The sequence below is a fragment of the Kogia breviceps genome, chromosome 11, assembly GCF_026419965.1.
Source record: "Kogia breviceps isolate mKogBre1 chromosome 11, mKogBre1 haplotype 1, whole genome shotgun sequence".
NCBI lineage: Eukaryota > Metazoa > Chordata > Mammalia > Artiodactyla > Physeteridae > Kogia > Kogia breviceps.
In genome coordinates this window covers 6318917-6344438 of record NC_081320.1, presented here as the reverse complement: position 1 = coordinate 6344438, position 25522 = coordinate 6318917, and the positions used below count along the sequence as shown (strand labels likewise).

The 25522-nt window shown below is 49.5% G+C and overlaps 1 protein-coding gene across 2 annotated transcripts in view; it reads left to right on the top strand.

Annotated features, from left to right (window-relative positions):
* NPAS2 (neuronal PAS domain protein 2) overlaps positions 1–25522 on the top strand; it is a 268685-nt gene that overhangs the window by 38778 nt on the left and 204385 nt on the right. Inside the window, exon 1 of one of the 2 annotated variants that reach the window (XM_067007111.1) lies at positions 4071–4479. The exons of the other annotated variant lie outside the window; for it this stretch is intronic. Coding sequence (XP_066863212.1) covers positions 4325–4479 — 155 coding nt within the window. The 5' untranslated portion in view covers positions 4071–4324. Of the gene's footprint in view, positions 1–4070; positions 4480–25522 lie in introns of those variants that run through there. 2 annotated transcript variants of the gene reach the window in all.

Here is a 25522-nt window from a genome sequence, read left to right as displayed (position 1 = left end):
AAGAGGTAGAAGCAACTCAAGCGTCCTTCAACAGATGGGTAGACAAGCAAAGTGTGGTCTGTACGTATACTAGAATGTGATTCAGCCTTCAAAAAGAAGGAGATTCTGACACAGGTTACTGCACGGATGAACCTTGAGGACATTATGCTGAGTGAAATAACAGACGCAGAAAGGCAACTACTATATGATTCCACTTACGTGAGATCCCAACAGAAGTAAAATTCAGGGGCGGAAAGTAGAACAGCGGTTGCCAGGGGGTGGGGGAGGGGACATGGAGAGCAAGCGTTTCATGGGGACAGAGTTTCAGTTTTACAAGATGAAGAAAGTTCTTCTGCTAAAGGTTATGTGGCAGCCTGGATAGGAGGGGAGTTTGGGGGAGAATGGGTACATATGGATGTCTGGCTGAGTCGCTTTGCTGCGCTCCCGAAACTATCACAACATTGTTAGTCGGCTATACTTCAACATAAAATAAAAAGTTTTTTTTTTTTTTTTAAAAAAGAAGGCTAATACTTGGGAAAAAAGAAAAAGATGAAAAAATTTCCAGAGGTGGATGGTGGTAACAGTTGCACAATAATGTGAACGTACTTACTGCCAGTGAATTCTCTTCTTCAAAGTGGTTATAGGGACTTCCCTGGTGGCGTAGTGGTTAGGAATCTGCCTGCCAATGCAGGGGACACAGGTTCGAACCCTTGGTCCAGGAGGATCCCACACGCCGTGGAGCAACTAAGCCCGCGCGCCACAACTACTGAGCCTGCGCTCTAGAGCCCGTGAGCCACAACTACTGAAGCCCGCACGCCTAGAGCCCGTGCTCCGCAACAAGAGAAGCCACTGCAATGAGAAGCCCGCGCATCGCAACGAAGAGTAGCCCCCGCTCACCGCAGCTAGAGAAAAGCCCACGTGCAGCAACGAAGACCCAACGCAGCCAAAAATAAATAAATTTATTTTTTTTTAAAAGTGATTGTAAAGGTACGTTGTATGCTGTTTCTATTTTACCACCATTTAAAAAAACTTTCCAAAGGCCTTTCATCGAAACTGGAGTAAAATCCACGAATGAAGGCCTGAAGGGCCTGCACTAGCGGCCAGCCTGTCTCTCGGGAGCGTACCCACCCCACCTCCCTCACCGCAGGCCCCTCGGCCTCTGCTGTGACACGTAGGCCGTCCCTGGTCACCCCCTCCCTTATTTCTAGCTTCATTTGTTTCTAACTGAATTGTGTGAAAATTGCCTGTGTTACAGGAGTTTCGGGGTACATGGTCCAAGGCCCTCTTGGGGGTGGGGAGATGGGATTGATCCCACGCCGGGGGCAGGGGGTGATGGAGAGGAGAATGAACTGGGAGGTGGGGGTGGGGGAAGGGAGTGGGGAAACTGGGAGGTCCGTGGGGCGTGTACTCACTAACCTGCCTTGGTTGTGACTATAAAAATTACTCAGAACACAGCAGACGCCCTTGCTTGGTTTTGTTCATCTGACTTCAAATTCTCGGTTTTCTGCGTAGCCTATCCAAAATAACTAAAGAAACAGTTTTCAGTCCCAGAGCCAGAAATAACCTTCCGGGGAGCATGGGTCTCCTTGTAGGCTCCCTTCTTGGAAGGAGGGCGGGAGGGAGGGGTGACACCTGGCGAGAAAGGGTCTGGGATGCAGGTCCAGGAAAGGATGGAAGGGTCTGGGTCCTCCAGGGCTGACAGTCACCCACGGTCACCGTCTCGCGTGTCGGCTGCTCTTTTACCCTTGTTCTGAAGGTCGGCCTGGCCCATAGCCTCTGAGCTGCTCACCCCTAGGAATGGTTTGTGATTTTTTTCCCCTTTGTTTACTTTTTTATTGAAGTACAGTTGATTTACAATGTTGTGTGTGTTTCAGGTATACAGCAAAGAATATATATATAAATCTATTCTTTTTTCAGATTCTTTTCTTTATAGGTTTTTGCTGAATATTCACTATAGTTCCCTGTGTCCAGGAATAGGTTTTTGGGGTTTTTTTTAAAAAAACATCTTTATTGGAGTATAATTGCTTTACAATGGTGTGTTAGTTTCTGCTGCATAACAAAGTGAGGCAGCTATAGGCATACATATATCCCCATATCCCCTCCCTCTTGCGTCTCCCTCCCACCTTCCCTATCCGTCCCCTCTAGGTGGTCGCAAAGCCCCGAGCTGATCTCCCTGTGCCATGCGGCCGGTTTTGATCAACTCCCAGTTGCCCTCTCTTCCTGTGGTTCTTCGGGGTCAGCGTCTTGTCGGATCTAATGACTAATCTGGAACATAAAGAACATGAGGGGGAAACCTTGCCCAACTGGGTATCAAGCACTGCAACGTTTGCTTCGCAGTCAGAGCTGGAAACCATTTGACCTCCAGAAACCAAAAAGCAGCTTGAGAAAGAACAGTAATAACAGGCGTTGTCAAGCCTCCGTTTTCTCATTGCGTGAAACCCTTGCTACTTGAGGGTTATTGATGCTGCTTATGGATCAGGGGACTGAGGCGTGGAGGGTTCACAGACTTGCCCGAGTTCTTACCCCAGTGTTTCCTTCTGGCTCTGGCCCAGATCCTGGCCTCACGACGGAGGCCGTCTATTAAAATCACACACTCAGCCCCTTCTGGTCCTTGAGATAGAAATAACCAAAATAACGAACTGTGGCGGTTGATTTCTAACTTCTTGAGTGTGACTCAGCTGAGAGGCCTAGGCCAGGCCTTAGGAGCAGGTGCAACGGCAGGGAAGGTGTTCACTGGGCGTTCGCTCTGGGTGGGGCCCTTGCCCTGCACACCCAGCGGCTACCCTGTCCTGTGGCTGGTGAGGCCGGGACTGTCAATCACGCTGTCCCAGGTGCCAGGCCGGGCTGGCTCTGCCCTTGGCCCGGATGTGCCATGAACTTCATCTGAGCCTCAGCTGCTTTCCCCACAGACTAGGCCCCGCCTGTCTCACGGGGCCACCGGGAGATAAAACGAGGCACCAGAGGTGACAGCACTGCAAAGTAGAAAGCATGTGACAGTCCTGAAATGATAGTGTAATTCATGACTGCAAGACGCTGCCTTCTGCTGAATTGCCAGTCTTGTTTGGTTCTGGTCTGAGCCAAGCGCTGTGGACATTACAGACCAGACCCCCGCGCGCTGAACCCCTGGTTTGTGCCACAGCCACCTGGACGATCTCGTTTAATCGGCGCAAGAGCTCTATGGCCTGGGGACTCCTGTGATGATCCCTGTTTATCCAATGAGGAGACTCAGAGGCAGAGACTCTATGTCGCTTGTTTCTGGTCCCAGAGCTGCGACGGGGCAGTGGATCCGTCATCCCAGAACCCACACTGAGCCACCAGGATCCAAGATCTTGGAAGAAGCAGCTGCCTGAGGACTGGGAGGTGCGGGACGTTTTTTAACCCACTGGACACGTCAGCCCTAAGGCAGGCCCGGGCCCCCTTGCCCTGGGAGCTTGCTAGAGAGGAATCCTCCCGGGCAGGAGTGGTTCTCCAAACACAACACCGCAGATGAGCAAAGGACACCTGGATTTAGTAAAGCAAAACTCACCTTGTTTCTATCTCCTCCCAAACCCCAGGGTTGGGTGTGAACAGTGACCCTCACTTAGCGACAGAGACACCAAGGCTGCCTGGCTGGCACGATCTTCTCAGGTTACTCAAAAACTATTCTGTGTGTGACACCTTAGATGTCTGGTTTTGCTTTCAAGCTGAGTACAGTTTGGGGGCCGGATTATTTTATAGCCCTCACAGGTAAATGCCATTTTCCCATTAATGAAAGGTAATCTGCTGTCGGAACCGTCCCGCAAGGCTCCTCCCTGTGTGCTGGGTCCCTTCTTCCTGCCTGAATCCGCTCAGCTATAGAAAGATTCCCCCTGGGCTTCGAAAAAAAATCAAGTTGATATTTTGCCGAATTTGAATAGCAACCAGAAAAGAAGGTCAAGTTTTAAAAGAAGCAGCAGGGGAGGGGAGTGTAATTAAATCCGCTCTGGGCTGGGTACGGATGATTCATCTCACATAACATTCTGGAAACCACGTGACCGAAGGTATTTTTCTAAATAACCTCAAGTGCTAGTCAAGTTATTTTTTAAATTGTACGCCAGCGACGTCTCCCAACTGGTATTTTGCTTGGCAGGCGCGGAGCCTCTGCCACAGCCCGGATTTTCCTGCAGGCAGAGGCCGGCCTTGTTTTGACAGTTGTTTCTGCGGCTTTCCACTTCTGCCTGGAAGGGTGACACAGCCGCACAGGCCCGGGCGGGGGGTGGGGGGGGCACACACTGGGCTCCAGAAAGACAAAGGCACCTCTGCTTGGGTCGGAGGAGCTGGTCAGGGCCCTCAGTGTGGGTAGGCTGAAGCCTTAGGTCTTTTCCAAATGATGGCACTGCTGAAATTCCCCTTCCAGGAAAAGCTTCGACGGAAACAGAGAGGAGCCCCCTGGCGACTGTCTGCTCAGAACCTCCTCTGCCAGCAAGCGACCCCTCCCATCGCACCACGCCTGCCATCCAGAGGGTTCCAGAGGTTTCTCTGGTTAGTATATGGTGATGCAGCTCTGGGTAGGTCCTGGGCTAGCAGCCTGAGCCCAGCTGAGCCCATCAGAATCCTTTCTTTCTTTCTTTTTTTAAATCGAAGTATACTTTAATTGACAATGTTGTGTTAGTTTCTGGGGTACAGCAAAATGATTCAGTTATACATCTATATATCTATTCTTTTTCCTATTCCTTTCCATTATGATTTATTACAGGATAGACTATAGTTCCCTGGGCTACACAGTAGGACCTTGGTGTTTGCCTATTTTATATATATAGTGGTTTGTATCTGCTAATTCCATATTCCTAATTTATGCCCCCCGCTTCTTTCACCTTTGGTAACCGTCAGTTCTCTATGTCTGGGAGTATTTTTCTATCTCGTAAGTAAGTTCATTTGTGCCATATTTTAGATTCCACGTGTAAGCGATATCATATGTTATTTGTCTTTCTTTGCCTGACTTGCTTCAGTTAGTATGATCGTCTCTAGCTCCGTCCATGTTGCTGCAAATGGCATTATTTCATTCTTTTTTATGGCTGAATAATATTCCATTCTGTATATACACCACATCTTCTTTATCCATTCCTCTGTCGATGGACAGTTAGGTTGCTTCCATGTCGTGGCTATCGTGAATAGTGCTGCTGTGAACATAGGGGTACATGTATCTTTTTGAATAGTAGTTTTGTCTGGATATATGCCCTGGAGTGGGATTCCTGGATCATATGGCAATTCTACTTTTAGATTTTTAAGGAACCTCCATACTGTTCTCCGTAGTGGCTGCACCAATTTACATTCCCACCAACAGTGTAGGAGGGGTTCCCTTTTCTCCACACCCTCTCCAGCGTTTGTTATTTATCGACTTTTTAATGTTGGCCATCATGACAGTCCTTTCAAAACCAGGCTCCATCTTGGCCACAAAAGTGGGGAAAGCTGATCTCAAGAAGGGGGCTATGGGACTTCCTTGGTGGCGTAGTGGTTAAGAATCCACCTGCCAATGCAGGGGACGCAGGTTCAAGCCCTGGTCCTGGAAGATCACACATGCCATGGAGCAACTAAGCCCGTGTGCCACAACTACTGAAGCCCACACATCTAGAGCCTGTGCTCCGCAACAAGAGAAGCCACCGCAATGAGAAGCCCGTGCACCTCAACGAAGAGTAGCCCGTGCTCACCACAACTAGAGAAAGCCCACGCACAGCAATGAAGACCCAATGCAGCCAAAAAAAAAAAAAAAAAGAAGAAGAAGGTGGGTGGGGGTGGATTGGTCAAATATGCAGAGAGGAGCAGCACTAAAGCAGAGGGAGTGTGTTTGGATGGTGTCTAGGCGCCAGGTCCCAATTCTCCCTGAAGCTTAGCTATCCGGAAATCCTGGCAGCAGAATAACCTTAAAATTAATTTCCTTTTCCTTTAGGCTAGTCCAAGTGGAGCTTCTGTCACTTGCAACCGAAAGATTCGTCTTGCACTCATGACCTCACTGTGAGGGCCATGAGGGAAGGATGTCATCTAGTCCTCTTGTAAATGTTGGTCTTCTCCCTGGGCCTCTTCATAGTCTCTTCCTTCTGTGTGTGTCTCTGTTCAAATTTCCCCTTTTTATAAGGACACCAGTCATTTTGGATTAGGGCCCCACCCTCATGACCTCACTTTGACTTGACTGTCTCTGTGAAGACCCTGTCTTCAAATGAGGTCACGTTCTAAGTTACTAGGAGTTGGGACTCCAACATATCTTTTGGGGGGAAGATACAATGCAACCCATAACCCCATACAATGGAATACTATGCAGTCAGGACAAAGAAGGAGGTGTATCTGTATGTGCTGAGACCACACATATGTGAAAAAGCCAGTCTATATGTCTGTATCTTTTTTTGTTGTTGAAGTATAGTTGATTTACAATGTTGTGTCAATTTCTGCTGTACGGCAAAGTGGTTCAGTTAAACATATACACATTCTTATTCATATTCTTTTTCATTGTGGTTTATCACAGGATATGAATATAGTTCCCTGTGCTCTACAGTAGGATCCGCTAATCCCAAACTCCCACTCCATCCCTTCCCCACCAACCCCCTTGGCAGCCACAAGTCTGTTCTCTATATCTGTGAGTCTCTTTCTGTTTCATAGATAGGTTCATTTGTTTCATATTTTAGATTCTACATATAAGTGGAATCATATAGTATTTGTCTTTGTCTGAATTACTTTAATTAGTATGATCATCTCTAGGTCCATCCATGTTGCTGCAAATGGCATTATTTCATTCCTTTTTATGGCTGAATAATATTCCATTCTGTATATACACCACATCTTCTTTATCCATTCCTCTGTCGATGGACATTAAGGTTGTTTCCTTGTCTTGGCTATCGTGAATCGTGCTGCTATGAACATTGGGGTGCATGTATCTTTTAGAATTAGAGTTTTGTCTGGATATATGCCCAGGAGTGGGATTGCTGGATCATATGGTAGTTCTATTTTTAGCTTTTTGAGGAATCTCCACACTGTTTTCCATAGTGGCTGCACCAACTTACATTCCCACCAACAGGGTAGGAGGGTTCCCTTTTCTCCACACCCTCTCCAGCATTTGTTATTTATAGTACGTCTGTATATTTTGACCCCTCTATAAATTGTGTACATGTGAGCGTGTGAGCACTGACATTAACACTGACACATATAGGTGTATTTCTTTAATTTCTGGAAGGAATCAAGGCAAGTTGACAGTAGTAACCTTGTTGAAGAGAGACCTGATAAAGAAAGGAAAGAGGCTTTGACTTTTCCTTCATATTTTTGACTTTCTATTTCTATATTGTCTGAATCTCATGTAGAGATACACATACATGTGTGTTTGTGAGTGTGTATATATACATATATATATATAGACTTCTTTTCTTTCTTATGCTTTTCTATATTCTATTAACAATGTAAGCTATGTATTGTCTTAAAGTTGTGAGTTGATTTACACATACGTTCTCAGGAATAGGTTTTATATGCGAAGCATAACCTACGTTCTGTGTATCTGTCTGTACTTGTGAGCTCTTAAAAGCTTGTGTTTGCCCTTGCCCTCATATGTGGTACGTAGCATGATCAGCCAGGAAATCAGGTCCTTTCTAGTGTTCTGGAGTCGGTGATGGGGAGGGAGTGACGGGGAGGAGGACGGTAAAGAAAACAAGGTTGGTCATGGCTTGGCGTTTGGCTAGAACTGCTTCCTTGGATGACGAAAGGCTTTTTTTTTTGTTTTTAAATACCAGAGATTCATCAGGCAAGGCCTTGGACACACCACAGGCTCTCACTCTATTCTGATACCTGTGGTATTTCTGTAGGTCTGGGAGAAATGTCTTCGGAAGGAATGAGAAGGCTGAGATTCAGTGCATCCTTTTTTCTTTTTAGAGAAGTCTCTTTAGGTCAGTCTTTCTCAACCGCAGTTCCAGAGCCCTAAGGTCCTGAGACACCCACTGAGCATAATCAGTTCACTTTTCCCACAGGTACCTAGAGCGGTTCTAGACACGCGCTGCTCTTGGGAACATTAAGGGAACAAGCGCTCCCACTGTATTCTCTGGGGTCTAATTCTCTTGCAGAATCCAGTTTTAAAAGGATGCCTTAGAACCTGCCACCTCCTTGCAATGATCCCATCCCACAGAATCAAACATCAACTTCCAAGAAGGAACCAGGACTCACTGTGGCCCATGTAACAGATAATAGCCAGGCCAGGCCCTCTGGAGGGTTCCAGCCCCGTCCAGAAGGCAGGGAACTGTGTGGCAACCCCGACTCTGGGACCTAGAATCTAGCCTGTGCTGTTCAAAATGGTAGCCACGTGGCTACTTGGACTTACATTCAAAATTCAGTTCCTAAGTCGCACTAGCCCCGTGTCAAGTGTTCAGTGGCCACCCTATTGAACAGCGCACATTGGAGGACATTTCCATGACCCCAGGAAGTTTTACTGGAGACGCTGACAGACTATGATTGTAAGAAGGGCCCAGAACCATACCTCAAGGGGGTCCTTGCTCCAGACACCACGAAGTACACACGGGGAATCCCTGAGAACATCCAAGCCCACAGCATGGAATGAGAGCTCGACCCAGCTGATCCAATAGTTCTAATAATAAATAATGATAACATAATAATAAGTAGTTAACCTAAGCATAGATGTGAATGCCAGGAATTATAAATAGTCCGTGGAGAGAAATCACTCAGTATTAACTCCCCACCTCTGAACCGTGAGTGGGTATGTGTTCCCTGACGGTTCTAGCACATTTGTCTCCCCTCACCCCTCTGTCCCCAGCCCAGCAGCTCTTTCCCTTCCTCTCCATCTTCATGGGAAGGACTCTTTCTCATGCACACTTTAGAGAGAGTCTGTTGGTCTCTCTTTTCCCAATCGCTCAAAGTGATTTTTCTCTCGCCTTCATTTGTCAAAGAAATCTGGTAAGTGTTTTGTAGAAATGTGCACACTCTAGCTCTTCCTGAAGACATCCATATTTTTTTTCCAATTTTCTTTCTTTCTTTCTTTCTTTTTTTTTTGCGGTACGCGGGCCTCTCACCGTCGCGGCCTCTCCCGTTGCGGAGCACAGGCTCCGGACGCGCAGGCTCGGCGGCCACGGCTCACGGGCCCAGTTGCTCCGCGGCACGTGGGATCTTCCCGGACCGGGGCACGAACCCGCGTCCCCCGCATCGGCAGGCGGACTCCCAACCACTGCGCCACCAGGGAAGCCCTCCAATTTCCTTTATTGTGGTAAAATACACCTAACATCAAATTTTACCATTTGGACCATTTTTAAGTGGTATTAAGTACATTCACACTGTTGTGCTACCATCACCGTCACCCGCCTCCAGAACGCTTTTCATCTTGCAACGCTGAGACTCTGCACCCATTAAACACTACCTCCCCCTCCCCTCCTCCCCGCAGCCCCTGGCAACAATCCTTCTACTACCTGATCACTCCCGGGACCTCCTACGAGTGGAATCGTCCAGTATTTGTCCTTTTACATCTGGCTTATTTCATAGCACAGTGTCCTCAAGCTTCATCCATATTATAGCGTATGTCAGAATTTCCTCCCTTTTGAAGGCTGAATATTTCATTGTATGTATGTGAAAAAGTTATATTCTTAAAGCAAAAATGTATTTATGAATTCATAGACAGACCATAGGAACATCGCAGCTCATCAGAGACCTCTCTCTACTTGCTGTTACCCGTTTCCCCAAAAGACCCAGCTCCTTCAGGGTCCATCCAAGGAGTCAGGCTCTAGCAGTGACTGCTCCCAGCCAGGGGACAAGTCAGCCAAAGCCTGTAGCAAGTTCCGGGGCCATCGGGGAAGCCGTGACCACGTTTAAGATGAGCAAAGGGCATTCTCTGCACTGCCATCCAGGACACTCATGGGACTTGACATTTTGTCCACCCTTGGACAGCTCGCAGTTCCTCAGAGTTTATGGGTTCCTGACTCGCTGGAGCTTGGGAGCATTGGTTTCACCCATTAAGACCCGGCACGTTGTCTGTCACTGCCTGTGGGCCAGGAATGGCCCCTCTGCTGGTACATTTCCTAATCTGTGACACGAGCTGCCTGCCTCTCAGTCTCACGGTGGAAGACGCATCGTGGTTCTGGCATCTTTACAGGAAGCGATCCACTTCTGAGCGGAGCTGACCCCACCTACTCTCCCAGTCAAAAACAATCGGCATATATCCAGAAAAGACGAAAACTCTAATTCGAAAAGAGACATATCCCCCAGTGTTCACTGCAGCTCTATTTGCAATAGCCAGGAGATGGAAGCAACCTAAGTGTCCATCGACAGGTGAATGGATAAAGAAGATGTGGTACATATATACAATGGAATATTACTCAGCCATAAAAAAGAAATAATGCCATTTGCAGTAACATGCATGGACCTAGAGATTATCATACTAAGTGAAGGAAGTCAGACAGAGAAAGACAAATATCATATGATATCACTTACATGTAGAATCTTAAAAAAAAAGATACAAGTGAATGTATTTATGAAACAGAAACAGACTCACGGACAGAGAGAACAAACTTATGGTTACCGAAGGGGAAAAGGGTGGGGAGGGATAAATTAGGAGTTTGGGATTAATAGATACACACTACTATGTATAAGATAGATGAACAACGAGGTCCTACTGTATAGCACAGGGAATTCTATTCAGTATCTTATAATAACCTATCGTGGAAAATAACATATATATATATATATATACACACATATATATACATATATATATATACACATATATATACACACATATACACAACTGAATCACTTTGCTATACACCTGAAACTAACACAACATTGTAAATCAACTCTACTTCAATAAGATAAATAACAGCCCCCCACTGTGCGGAAGTTAAGGGCTCTCTGAATGCCGGGTTGAGGGGCCCCAACTCAGTCGCTCACTGCAACCCTGCACTCCCTGTCTCTGTGACCCCACGCCCCGCCCAGCTGCAAGCCAACATCACAGGGGTGTCCTTCACCCTCTTCTCCACCTCCAGGACTATTACATCCAACTCAGACGATGGCCCCAGGCCCCGCCCCGCCCCATGGCTGCCCCGTTCATCAACCTATCATAATAACTGGGTGCCCTCTGTGTAGCTGACACTGGGCTGTGTCCTGAGGAGTGTGAGCAAATACCATTTTTCTGAAAACTGACTCAGAAACGGGCCATTTCATTGTGGCTAATGCTCTGGCAGGCTAGGAGGGGGAGGAGGGCTTCCTGGAGGAGGTGACAGCCAAGCTGAGATCAGAGGGGTCATCAGGAGTTCTCCAGACAGAGCAAGATTTGGCAGGGGGGGCAAGTTGGGGGCGGAGTGGAGAGGGATGCTTGGGCTGAAGAAACGGTCAAGGCAAAGGCCCAGCAGCAAGTGGAGCTGCAGATGGTGGCTGGAGCTGGTGCTGGAGAGCCCGTGCAGAGGAGGCCCAGGGAAAAGGGTGGGACAGGAGGGGCCGCGTCCTGCACACAGCGGAGGATTCTGAGCGCCAGGCCTCGGAGAGGGGCAACACGTGAAGATGGTTATCTTGGAGAGACCAACTGCATCCGTTCCCTAGGCCTGCTGTAACAATTACCTCAAACTGGGTGACTTGAAAACAACAGAAATATATCTCTATATATACCGGACTTATACTTCGAGGGGCCAGAGTCTCTCCAAGGGCTCCAGGCGAGGATCCTTCCTGCCTCTTCCAGTTTCTGGCGGCTGCAGGCACTCATGGCTTGGGGACTGCAGGCCTCCAATCTCTGCCCCATCTTCACATGCGCCACTGCCCCCCTCCCCGATTCTGCCTTCTCCCCCCTCTTCTCTTAGGATACTGTCAGCGGATTTAGGCCTCACCCCAATCCAGGATGATCTCACCTTGAGATCCTTAATTGCGTTCCATTTGCAAAGGCCCTCTTCCCAAATAACGTCACGGTCACATGGATACGTCTCTCTCGGGAGCTGCCACCGAGCCCACTCCAGTCTCTCAAGCAGCAACAGGAAGAAATGAACTGCTGAGGGGACCAGGTCCCTCCCCAGCTTGAGCCTGTCCAGCGGCCCCCCAGCTGTTGGGACACAGCCTCAGGGTCTTTCTGGCCTCTCGAGGTCCTTCAGGACCCCGCCCCACACCCGCTCTCTGCTCTAATCTGTCAGGCACTGGATGCCACCCTCGCCCACTGCCTGCTGGCACAGGCTGTATGCATCCCTGCTCCCCGTCCTGCGTCCCTGGAAATGTGGCTTCCTTGGGAAAAGCCCTCAGACTCCTTCTCATGCCCTCCCCGGCCCGTCCACGTGAGGGGCGCGCCTCAGAGCACCTGGGACCCCGGCGGTCAGCCTTCTTGTTACTGATCTGTCTCCACTGTGTTTTATTTACACCTGTCCCAGAGCAAATGCACACAGTTCCTGCGTGTTGAATTCATCAAGTGAAGTGTAACTATCCCAGTGATTAAGTAGGTTAGTACATCTGCCCCCTTCATGTTCCCCCTTGGGGCTGATGTGTGTTTTTGTTTTTGTTTTTGTGGGTTTTTGCGGTACGCGGGCCTCTCACCGCTGTGGCCTCTCCCGTTGCGGAGCACAGGCTCCGGACGCGCAGGCGCAGCGGCCACGGCTCACGGGCCCAGCCGCTCCGCGGCACGTGGGATCCTCCCGGACCGGGGCACGAACCCGCGTCCCCCGCATCGGCAGGCGGACTCTCAACCACTGCGCCATCAGGGAAGCCCGGGGGCTGATGTCTGTAAACACCGTCTCCACTGGAGGCCCTTGCTGGTCAGTCCTCCCATTCACAGGGCTGCCTCTTTCCTCTTGGCCGCCCCAATCCCATCCTTCAGGTAAGTCCCAGAACAAGTCTGAGACAGACCTGGGACCTGGGACCCTTTACTGCAGTGCTTGCACCTGGACAAACTCTCCTCTAGCAACAAAATACAAAGAAACTCTAAGGGACTAAAAATAACTGCACGCATGCGCAGTTGGGGCAAAGGCTACAGAAAGATAAAAACAACAACAACAAAAACTAACCAACTGCCAATTCTGAAGAGCCAGGAGCACAAACTTAGCACGTGCCCTGCACACCACACACAACCAAAGCTTGACGAGACTGGTGGCCAAAACAGCGGTAGCAGCAAAAGCAAAGCAAACAGGCTTGCTCCCCAAGTCTTTGAAGCGCGAACAAGATCTTTTGGGTGAAACATGAAATACTTCGGGAAGAGAGGAGTGGACGGCAAAGATATCCATCCATCCATCCCTCCCTCCATCCATCCATTCCTTTTGGAGCTCAGGTGCACAGGGCTGAGTTAATCACATTACTCGGCTCAGGGGGTACCGCCAGCGCAGCCCGGGGGAGGGGCCGCTCTTGTTCAATTCATTAATGCCCTTTATCCCTTTTCCACACTCCCATCCCCTTCTCCCTCCTAACCTGACATGACCATTCTATTTAAAATGTGTGCACTTGGGCTTCCCTGGTGGCGCAGTGGTTGAGAATCCGCCTGCCGATGCAGGGGACGCGGGTTCGTGCCCCGGTCCGGGAAGATCCCACGTGCCGCAGAGCGGCTGGGCCCGTGAGCCGTGGCCGCTGAGCCTGCGCGTCCGGAGCCTGTGCTCCGCAATGGGAGAGGCCACGACAGTAAGAGGCCCGCGTACCACAAAAAAAAAAAAAAAATGTGTGCACTTGTTTGCACGGGCCCTTGAAGGTAGAAGATATGAACTGGTATTGACCCAAGACAGGCCAAGAACCGAAGGCTGACAAAGGATGGAACTTCCCTGAGGAGGCAAGGATGATTTCGAGAACAGAAGCAGGTGCCCGAGCTGCACAGCTTCCACGGTTCTCCTCCACCTGGGGCCTGGCCTCCTGGGCACACAACACAAATGCCAGCCTGTCAGGGAACGTGCCTGGGCTGTCGAGCCAGTGGGAGTTTCGGTCAGGTTATCGCATCATTTCTGTCCACTCTTCCTTCTCTATCTCGGTCATCCTCCTTCCTGCAGAGAATTGTTCAAGCCTCACCATGCCTGTCTCATCCTCTTCTTGTCCCATCCCGGGCGTGGCCCTTTCCAGGTTTAGGGGACAATCCTCCTGGCCCTGCTCTGATTCTGTGTCCCTGGCTTAAAAATCGAGTTACTGATTTACCCAGGTGGCCAAGCTCCCCTAGTTCCACTGACTAGGCTCCCTCTGCAGTTAACTGAATCACTGTTTACCAACACCAGGTGCCCCTATCTAAGAGAAGATCTTCCCTGCTGTGTTGAATTCAGGCAGTGCCACGCGACAGCGGCCAGTGAAATGTGAGCCAAAGTGACATGTGCTACTTCAGGGCAGAAGCTGTAAAAGCCACCATGCTCTTTGCCAAGCGCTCTTTTCCCGCTTCCACCATGACCACCAGAGGCTTGGGGTCCAGAATGAAGATGACGTAGGTAGAGCCACAACCAACCCATGATGCACCTGCCGCTGGAGTGAAAAATAGACCTTTGTTATTGTAAGTCACTGAGGTTTGGGGTTGTTTGTTACTGCAGCATATCCCAGTCCAGCCTGACTGATACAACCTCCACCCAAGTCTTACCTTCATGGCCATGTGAGTGCGACTGAGACTGCTGTTGCTAACAGCTAACGTCCACTGAGCACCCACTCTGTCCTTGCCTAGGCCCTTTACATACTTCCTCATGGTCAATGCCATTTCATACTGTGTCGTCATTTTGCAGATGAGGAAACTAAATGCCAGCTAATTGAACTATCAATAAATTGTCCAAGGTCACAAACACAGTAGAGCTGGTTTTGGAACACAGATCTGACTCTAGACAGTCAAATCTGCTGCTTGAATTTCTTCCAAGACTGACCACGTGCCTTCCTCTCACCAGTTTCCATCCAGCATGATGCCTTCAACCATCATCCCAAGCATCTGATTCCTGCCTCCCGGCAGCAGCCACGCCTGGGGTACCAAACCCTGCTTTAACTCAGTTCTCGCAGACCTGCAGGATACTGAGAATCCCCTGCTCTCCCATCCCTGTCCTCCCTCCCTTTCTGCAGCTGGGGACATCCCCAAGCCCTGTCCTCATGGGGGGCCCGAGAGCTATGTCTGATCTCCAGGACTTGGACACCTTGTCTGGGTTGCTTGCCACTGGCAGGGCTCTAGCCCAGATACCACTCTTCACCCCATCTCATCCTTCCCCTCTGACCCCCCACTTTCCCTACCATCCCCTAAATGTGGACAGTTTCCACTGGTCTGTGTTCAGCCCACTTCTTTTCTCTCCGTGTACAAACTCCCTCAACAATTTCAGCAAATCTATCATTTCAACTATTACTTCCATGTGAATGCCTCCCAAACTAGAATTCCATGCTGACCTCGCTCCTGAGCCCTGGCCTTGCTTTTCCCCCTCCTGGAGCCGTCTTTCAGGAGACTCAAGATCGGGATCTCCAAAATGAGGCTCACTTCTTCTACCCCTTTCTGGTGCAGTCCATTTCTCCTGCCTTCTCCATTTCCAGCAAGAGCACCTGCAACCGCGTGCACTGCATTACCGCTCATTCATTCACCCAGCCTCTCCTGAGCACCCACGTTCTATGACCCCCCCTTTGTCCCCTCTCCCACTCCCTACAGCCCGACGGCTGCCACATCCCGTGGCAGCTCATCACTGTTTTCAGAATACATCCCCTAGTCATCCATCATTCTGTGCCTTTGAAAGGAACTCTCTTCACAACTGCACTCAAAAGAATTTCAGCTCTCTCTTTCAGAAAGGAGAATCTGAAATCAGAAATAGGAGTCTCTACTGAAGAAGGCAATTTGCTTTCAGTTAAATGGAAATGACAAAATAAGTCACTTAAATGGAAAAGCACTTCACTTATTTGGATTCTGCTAAAGTTTCTGTATCTTACTTTTAAGGAAGCTGAATATATAATCTAGTGAATGAAAGTGCTGTGTTTAGCCAAGTAAGCAGTCTGAAACACAGGACTTTCAATCCGATTAAATGCCCTTTTCACCATCACGAGTGATGGATTTTCCTCCGTTGTTTCTTCCGTTCAACGTCAAGCGATAAGGACTGTCTTGCTAGCAAATTATTTTTTACGAGACTATGTCTATCTGCCTGCGTTAATAATCATATTGCTACAGATGTCAAGATTCTTGAGACACACTTTAGGCAACTGTGGCGAGTCCTAAAACACAATGTATTCATGTTCTGGTTCATCATCACCCATCCCTGAACTTAACATGAACTCACAGCGTATGTTTGCTTTTTCTTGTCTGCGGCTAATACCTCTCATCCTTTTCTTCACTAAAATCTCCAGTCTGATTTCCCACGTTTGAAACTGCCCCTTTGCACTCCTCACTGTGCTTGGACACTCAGAAAACTTTCTGTTGAACTGTGTCCCCCTAAAAAGCTATGTTGACCTCCTAAGCCCCAGGACTTGTGAATGTGACCTTATTTGGAAAGGCGGTCTTTGCAGATGGAATCAAGTTAAAACGAGGTCATACTGGATTAGGATGGGCCTAATCCAGTGGCTGGTGTTTTTATAAGAGAAAAGAGAGAGAGATTTGGACACAGAGACACACGGGGAAAATGCCATGTGACCGGAGAGGCACAGATTGCAGTGATGCGTCTGCAAACAAAGAACACTCCAGCAGAAGCTAGGAAGAGGTGAGGGAGGGTCCTCCACCAGAGCCATCGGAGGGAGCGTGGCCCTGCTGACGGCGTGACTTTGGACTTCTGGCCTCCAGAACCGGAGGACAAGAGAGTTCTGGTTTTTTAAGCCACCCAGTTTGTGGTCATTTATTACTTCAGCTCTAGGAAACGAATACAGTTGTTGCTATTTTCCGAGCGTCTCTCAATGTAAAATACAACGTCAAGGGTTTTTTAAGTACTTCAACACTCCCCACTCTACTCTCCCAACCCCACCTGACTTTGCAGGCTCCACCCGGCACCTGCCATTTTCCTGACTGTTGTCGAATTCTGCCTCCTATCTTAGAGCATCAGGGGAATTGTCAACCTCAGTCATTCCCTGGGTACCTAACACAGACGTGAGGGTCTCTTGTGCCCCCTCTTCTTGGTGGTGGGGAAAGATTCACCCTCACATTCCACCTTCGATCAGCAGGGGGTCAGGTCCATGCCACAGGCCCAGGACACTGTATTTTGCGCAAGCCTGTGGCCGGAACGTGACCTTCCTCTGACCTACCCTCCCGGGTGCCTCAGAGCCTGGTGTTACTGACCAGGGTTCTTGGCCTTCTTAATCAACAGAAACTGACAAGAGGCCAGACAAGAAATTCAGGCAGGGCTTCCCTGGTGGCGCAGTGGTTGGGAGTTCACCTGCCGATGTAGGGGACGCGGGGTTCGTGCCCCGGTCCGGGAGGATCCCATGTGCCGCGGAGCGGCTGGGCCCGTGAGCCGTGGCCGCTGCGCCTGCGCGTCCGGAGCCTGTGCTCCGCAACGGGAGAGGCCACAACAGTGAGAGGCCCGAGTACCGCAAAGAAACAAACAAAAAAGAAATTCAGGCAAGGCCTGATTGGGGTCTCTGCTGCAGTAGAGGGGGTGAGAACAAACACCAGCTGCCCTTGCTTGCTCTCTGATGGGGGGGCGAGCTGATTCCTTAAGTGGGGTGAGGGTAGGGGTGTGTCCAGCGGTCGGACTGGAGGAGGGGCTTAGGTGGTGTGCCCACCCCCTCGGTGGTGCCGTGCGCAGGGATCGTGCTCAGGACCCGGCTTTTGCTTCCAGCTCCTCAGAAGCGGCGGTTGGGTTTTTGGTCTTTTTGTACCTTGTTGTCCATAACGTGCCCCAGTTACTTTAGTCCCTTATAGTGTCTCTGTATTCTGTTGCTGGAGGAGACATTTGTCCAGGGACAAGCACTGCAGCAAAGGGTCCCAGGTCCCAGCCTGTCTCACTGGGAGGGGTCATTCCTCCCACGTGGCTCAGTGCCGTGGCTTCCTCCTGAGGCCACACACAGAGGACCGGCGGAGAGCGAAAAGCCAGCAGAGAATTTTTGCAGGAGGGGATAGCGGGAGGGGACACGACACGGGGAAGCCACAGCTGCTGGGCACGGAGACTTAGGAGAGCAGCAAGCCTCACCTGAAGTGGGCCAGGAAGGGGTGCTGGGTGCCATGTCAGGGGGAGGGAACTCCTGGTCACTGCTGGGGAAATAAAACCTTATATCTCACCTACAGTGCTTTCACTGTTTTCCTCTCCCTCCCATGAATACAGTCTACTTCTGGCTTGAAACCATCATTATTAAAATAAAGAGTGTTGGTATGCAGGGCAGGAAGAATATGTTTGAGTCTGACTTCTCTGAGCCTTAGAGACTCTCCCTAGGAAATGATCACCTGCCCACTCCTCCTGCCTCGGGAAATTGTGCCTAAGAAACCAGGCACTGCAGGTGAAAATGCTTTGTAGGTATAGAATGTTACACACGTGGACTTGTTATTTATTATCGTTGTTGTTATCCAGCTGTTAATTAATAGAAGCTCCTCCCAAGCAGGAAGAGCTGGCTATGGGGTGATGCAGGGGGCAGCACGGTGTCCTGTGTGTCACTGGCACGTGGTACAGAAGAAAGCTGCACGAGCGGGTGAATTTTGCCAAGAGTCAGCCTCCCCCTGGTCCACTCCACAGCCTCCCGACATGCCCGCTGAGGCTTCCCTTCCGACTCTGCCCCCTGTTTCCGGGGACCAGCCCTTCTCAGGAACCCAGGCTGGAGTCCACCCCTCTGGGTCCAGGCAGGACCAGAGAGATCCACCGGGGCTACCCACTTACCGAAGGGCCTTGGGCCAACCTCGCCGTCCCCTTCTTCATTTCATTCACCCACTCTATGAGGTGACAAAGAGAAATGCCGGCCCCGGGTTGGTGTACGGCAAAGTCAGGGCATCTTCATTCTCGTAGACAGATGCTGCCTAGTGTCTGACCTCGTGGGGGGCTGATCAGCGTTTTCTAGTTCCCTGGACCATCAACTCTCTACAGGCGTCTTGCCAATCAGCCCCATGTGGCAAATGAAAATCATGTGTCCCATCCTGGCCTGAATCCCCCCACTACCCTGGCTTTGTAAAGTAGAACAGGGGATAACTGTGGTATAAACTGCTAAGTTGTAAGATCTCAATTGAAAAATGCCACATCCTAGCTGCCATGCGCTGTAGGTGACGTATACACATTTATGTAAAAATTCATAAAATCTGCATGAGCACTTCACACACACACGCAACACTCACCCCAAAACCAAACCTCCCACCTCCAGCTACTTTTTTTTTTTTTTTTTTTTTTTGCGGTACACGGGCCTCTCACTGTTGTGGCCTCTCCCGTTGCGGAGCACAGGCTCTGGATGCGCCGGCTCAGTGGCGACGGCTCATGGGCCCAGCCGCTCCGCGGCACGTGGGATCTTCCCGGACTGGGGCACAAACCCGTGTCCCCTGCATCGGCAGGTGGACTCTCAACCACTGCGCCACCAGGGAAGCCCCTCCATCTACTCTTGTTTGTATCTTTATGCCCAAAGAGTAAGATATGTGGATAAAGAACCTCTTCCTTGAGAGTCACCAGACCAGAGTTGCTGTGTTACCTTAAGCAAATCACTTAACCTCTCTGAACTTCAGTTTTCCCATCATAAATTGAGGATAATTCAACCTAGCCCACAGGATGGTTATATATATGTAGTACAGAAGCACAGGCATAGTAAAAATCTAATGATGTCATTGCTATTACTTGCCTCTTTCAAATAGATCCATAATTCTCTTAAAACCTTGGGATTTTTATGAAAGCCAAATAAGAAGAAATAAGCAAAGAAAACATAAAAGGAGTAGCTGTACCATCACAACGTGGCTTTCTCAAGCTGCATGTGGAAACAAGCGAGTCTGACCTTGTACATTGCACTTGAGACCCTGAGGTAGCACCCACAGGGGTGCAGCTTGGAGTAGAAGCAGCTGCCACCTTCCCAGAGCCAGGGCCACCCAGGGGAAGGCCTGGGCACAGAGGAGGCAGAGAAGGTGGTGGGGGCATTCCAGAAGCCCCCAGATCCTTTGCGGGTTGGGGGAGAAGAGTGCTCTCCAGACAGAAGACCCAGGCGCTGAAGCCATCCTCTGGCCTTCCTGCAGCTTTGCTTGGGAAATGGGCCCAGAGGGGTGCCAGGTGGCCAGTAGGCACCACTAGTTAGACTCCTTCAGGGTGCCAGGACCAGGGACCAATGCCAGCTTCTCCACCAACTAGTTTATACCAAACTGCCTAAGCCAGGCAATGTGAGCTGGAAGACTGAGCTGCAAGTTGTTTCTTTTGGTTCCTCCCCCTCCTCCCCACATGGCAGTCTGTTTCACACGTGGTCGCTACTGTGAGCTGACTTCAAACTCCACTCCTGTCTCGTTCGAATGTGCCTTCCAGCGCGGAAGGCGCTGGAAAGTTTACATTTCCCAGACTTCTTGGCAACTAGGGTTCAGGCTAAGACTTGGGACCTAAGGGTCAGATGGAGACCCAGGCAACTGGATTGTGAACAGAGTTACACGGAGAGGGGGCACAGGTGCCTGCAAGTACCGAAGGAGGCAAAGGTGACAAGGTGCTGGGCCCAGCAGCTGAGGCAGCATCTTCCTGGTCAGGAAAGGAGCATCAGCTTCCTTGGCAGCCTGTTCTGTGTATGATTTTAAATATTATTCCTGTTAGTTTATTGCACAGCAATTTTTCACCCTTCCCAGTGATTCTGAAGGCTACCTTTACCCCTGCGTAAATCTCCTCGCGCTCAGAGTGGACTCTGTTATCTGCAACTAAGAGTGTGGACCAATACGGTCAATTACATTTCGCAGACCCTGAGATAAAACACACGCTTCAGGGTGCCAGGGAAGCTCTTGCTTATGCTTTTCTTTAAAAGAAACATAACCTGGCATCAGCAGATTGATATATTAGGACATGTCTAGTGCCCAGTGTAAATACAGTAAGTCCCCTACATACGAATGAGTTCCATTCCGAGAGAGCGTGTCCGTAAGTCCAATTTGTTCGTAAGTCCAACGAAGTTAGCCTAGCTACCCAACCAACACAATCAGCTCTATAGTAGCGTACTGTAATAGGTTTATAATAATTTTCACACGCATAATAATACATAAAAAACAAACACAAAAAATTTTTTAAAACTATTTTTAATCTCACAGTACAGTACCTTGAAAAGTACAGTAGTACAGTACGAGAGCTGGCATACGGGGGGTGGCACTGAGTGAAGAGGCAAGAAATAAAGATCTCTGTTCAGTACTGTACACAAAAGCACAGCCCAGCCTCTTGTAGAGGATGCAGGCACGTGACAACGTACGCCAGACACGTGAACTAACGTACACGACTGGACGTGTGAACGCACGTTCGCATCTCTGAAAGTTCACAACTTGAAGGGTCGTATGTAGGGGACTTACTGTAAGTAAAACCAAGACTTCCAAAAAGCATCATTTGCCTCAGCCGGCAAGCTGAAAATAGTTTAATTCACAGAAGCAAGTGGGAAAGAAAGAAGTCACAAAAGTGAAGGGTTGCACAAAATAGCCTCTGAAGAGACTGGTTTTCATTTACCTTTTATATTAGGTGGTCATTCAGGCTAGACCTGTAAGTTGCCTTTCATAAAAGAGACTTCACAATTCCGATTGGAGAGAGTTGCAAATCATTTAGGCCCTCATGTCAGACATCCAAATTTGCATCATTTCCAGAGCTAATATCATCTTTACGATCATCTGCCTTATTTCGATTAAGTACATGCACATAATTTCTTCTGCTGTCAATACCAACCACAAGAGGGAAAACAAGTGATACTAAATAAGTTTTGAAAGAGTCTTCTTTGATATTTTTGGGAAAAAGGCATTTTGAATATTTTAAGTTGTGTGAGACAGCCTGCTGTCGGGTGGGGAAGGGAGCCTTGCTTGCGTGAAATCCATCCCTGCATGGAAAAAAGGGTTCTATCCTCGGCCTGGCTGCATCTACCTTGGCAACGCTGACGCACAGAGTGTTATTGGAAAAGGTAACCTGAGTAAGCTTAGCGTCTGGGTCTCTGAACCGTGAGAATGACATGCCCATTAGGGAGCCTTTGCACCTGTAACCCTCGGTCTTTGATGAACCTGATGCCACGTATGAAAAGATGCGATGACTCAGACAGAGATGTCTATTCACTATGAATAAACAGAGAAGAAATAACGACTTCCTCTCTGAAAACTTAACCGGTCTTACCGACTGAAAACCAGACGAAATTCTGCTGACCGTTCGGAATTTAATGTCAGAAATGGCCTCGCCGCTGACCATCATAACAGAAAATTTCCATACGGAGAAGTTATCAACGTGTCCTTTTGGGAAGCAGGAAATCACTGCAACATGTTCAAGCATCAAAAAATCCATTAAACATGTTTCTGGGCATTTTTCCTCCCATCGGGGTGAGAATAGCATTCCCATTAACGACAGAGTGAACTGTTCTTGTTCTCAGAATGGGCTGATCGCAGAGGAGGGATATAAATCCCGCTCAAGAGCCCAGGCCCGGCTCCCATGCCCACACAGGCCCGTTCTTGTGGCTTCAGGTACTCAGATGGGGGCCTTACTTCTTTATTCCAGAAGCCTTAGGGGGTTAGTCCAGGGCCCACACATCAAGGGGCTGGATAACTATAATTTGCCAGCAGTTTCGGTAACCTTCTCCCAGATCCGACTGTTAGGGAGTGGGAGGTGCAAGCGGTTGTGTTGGGTGCGTGTCAAGATTTCAGTCAAGTCTCACTTCTTTAAACTGGCCTTATTTTCTTTCTATGGCACCAGTGCCCTGCAGGTTACTTGGATCTATCTTTGCAACAACCGTAGGTTAAGGGGCAGAGGTGTGATACCTAATAATTGCCTAACGGGGCCTCCATCAGAAGAGAGAGGCTCAGTGGGGGGAGAGGCTGGGGAACGAAGGCACACACGCCAGTCCCCCGAGAGCCCCAGAGCCCAGGGTGCGGGGTGTGTTCCGGGGTTCTCGGGGTGGCGGGCGGGGCCGTGGCCGTGACAGCCCGTGGCTGCTGCGGGGACGGGCGCTCTGCTCTTCCTGGTTCCTGCGATGTTCTCCATTTCACTTCTATTCCAATGAAAATGTGCGGAATTTCCCTGATCTTTCCCCCACGGGGCTACAAACGCAGCGGGGAGAGAAGATTGTTGGGGAACTCTGGGGAACAAAGACAGGAGAGGGCCCAGAGCGGGGTTCTCAGTGGAAAAGTTCTCCAGCTGCTAGGTCAGAACAGACGGCAGATAACTGACATCTGATGGCAAAGCCGTGTCCCAAGAGCCAGGGTCCCAACTCCAGGTACCAGCTGGGGCTGCTGGGCTTGGAGCCAAGAACAGAGCCTGGGCTGCGATTCACCCCCAGATGCCTCTTCTTGGGGCCGGGCATCCCGGGCGTGCACACCGCCCAAACCTCTGATGTCCTGAGTCTGTGACTCCTTAACCACAATGCACGAGGATTCTCTGAGCCAGTTGCAGGCTGCTCTGCGTTCCTGTCTTTCTTTCTGGCGAGAATTCAGAAAGCATTTGATGAAAACAAAATTAAAGAAGAGGAGGGTAGGGGAAGGAAGGAGGAAGAAACAATCTTATTCTAGGAAGTAGGGTATTACAATGCGTCCAGACCAAAAAAAAAAAAAAAAGGTTAAAATGGTATATTTTATGTTATGCATATTTTACCATGATAATATATATGTGTGTGTGTGTGTGTGTGTGTGTGTGTGTATATATATATATATATATATAAAACATTTGTACCTGCCTGAAGCCCTTTGCATTTGGATTTGGGTGGTAAGGGATCTTTAGCTGGGTCACTGACCCCCTTCCCGGCTAAGGAAAGGTAGAAGGATGCAGGAAGCCACAGGCCTGACAACTAGCCAATAGGCCCCCTGGGCACAGAGGGTCAAGGAGGAACCTCCCATCATCCCTTTTACAGACTCAGAGAAGTTAAGTAACCTGCCTGGTGACCCAGCTACTAAGTGGTGGTATGGTGACAATGGGACCTGGTCTGGTCTGCTTCCAAAGCCCTGGATCTTGCCACGGGCTCTATTTGTCCCCTCCTGCAACATATATCACCCCCCTCCCAAATCCTCTTGCAGAGTTACCCACTTGCCATCATTTGCATCATCTCCCTAAGGGCTTCCTGAGTTCAAGTGCATTTTTCATGAATCAGTAGTCTGTGTGACTACAGGCCCCGAGTTGTGCAGTGCACGACCTGCACAGCTGAACGCTGGACCGTTGATAATACTTGATGTTACCTGAGAAAGGTAATATACTAGTTAACCAACGTTACCAGCATTCCTTGACTGCAGAAGCTTCTCCTCTGGTAGAAAACAGGGCCTGCCTTAAATGGGATGCCCCATGGCCTCAGTGCCCGCTTTTAGATCTGACACGACACGCCTCAAGTGGCCTCTTGTGCCCCTTTGCTCTACCTCACCCCCACTTGCTTCTCTTTTGCTCAGTAACGAAAGCAGGATTTAGGTGCTGCTTCAGGGATTTCTCAGTTCCTTCATTCGATTTCAACACCATTTCCAAAAGTTCTCAATCCGTGTCTGCCAAAATCCCAGCGTTAGGAACCCTGAACCAGGACAGCCCCCATCTCACCAAATGATTCTGGGGGCGACCTGGGTGGAACCAGACATGGAGGGCCCGTGGCTGGACCCCAGCTCCTCTTACAAGGAAAACGAACCTCCCTGGAGACAAATAAGCAGGTCGATGCTCTGTGGAGGTTCTCGGGCTGAGGGGGTCAATTGAGCTGATGCCACCAAGCCCCCCAGCCCCAGAGGCTCCAGGAGGAGAGAGGAAGGCAGTGGGTGAGCAGCCTGGGGGTGGGATGCTGTCCCCCAGGGAATCAGGGACCAGAACTCAGGGAGGCTGAGTGCATAAGTCACGTACAGCTCGTGATGCCTCCTGGTCTCCTGCGTACGCGGGGGTTAGACTGGGAAATGACTTCACCTCTCCGAGCCTCAGTTTCTCGTCAACAAAAGGAGAAATGCCTACTGCAAGAGGTAGGAGGAGTATTCAGTGAGAATATCCTAACACCTGGCATGTAGTAAGAACTCAGGAGTTCTTAAAACAGTCTCTGGGTCTCCTCCAAAAACCAATAATCATGCGTATAGCGCTCCAGGCCATGGACTAACCAGGCAGCTCCATAGGAGAGGAAGTCATCCATGACTCCTCTGACCCTGAGATGCTGGAACAGGTCATTGAACCTAAACAAACTCTAGAATCCGCAACTCCGTGTCTGGGATATGACATGTGAGCTCTGGTCCACTGGGAACCCCACGAGAGAGTGCTGGCATTTTTTCCCCTCTTGTTCCAACAGAGCATTGATTTTTACAAGAAACATCCAGAATCTGCTAGCCAGTTCAGGAGAGCTACAACAGTCCCTACTTAAAAAAAAAAAAAAAAATAGAAGCTGTTGAAATAAAACGTTTCGCTCTCAGACAGGGTACAGCTTACAACCCAAAGCACATGAGGTTTAATTTAAGACAAGACATTTAAGTATGAGGTGCAGCAGGAGAGGCTGTGAATTCTGCATCTATTGGATGCCATCCTCCCGCTGCCTAAGTTAGGATTCAGGAAGTTTCCTTTGCCAAGTAGGCAAAGGGGGTAGATAAGCCTGGAGTCGCCCACCTGGGAGCCATCGGCCTACGGAGTGGACAGGACTCACAGCCACG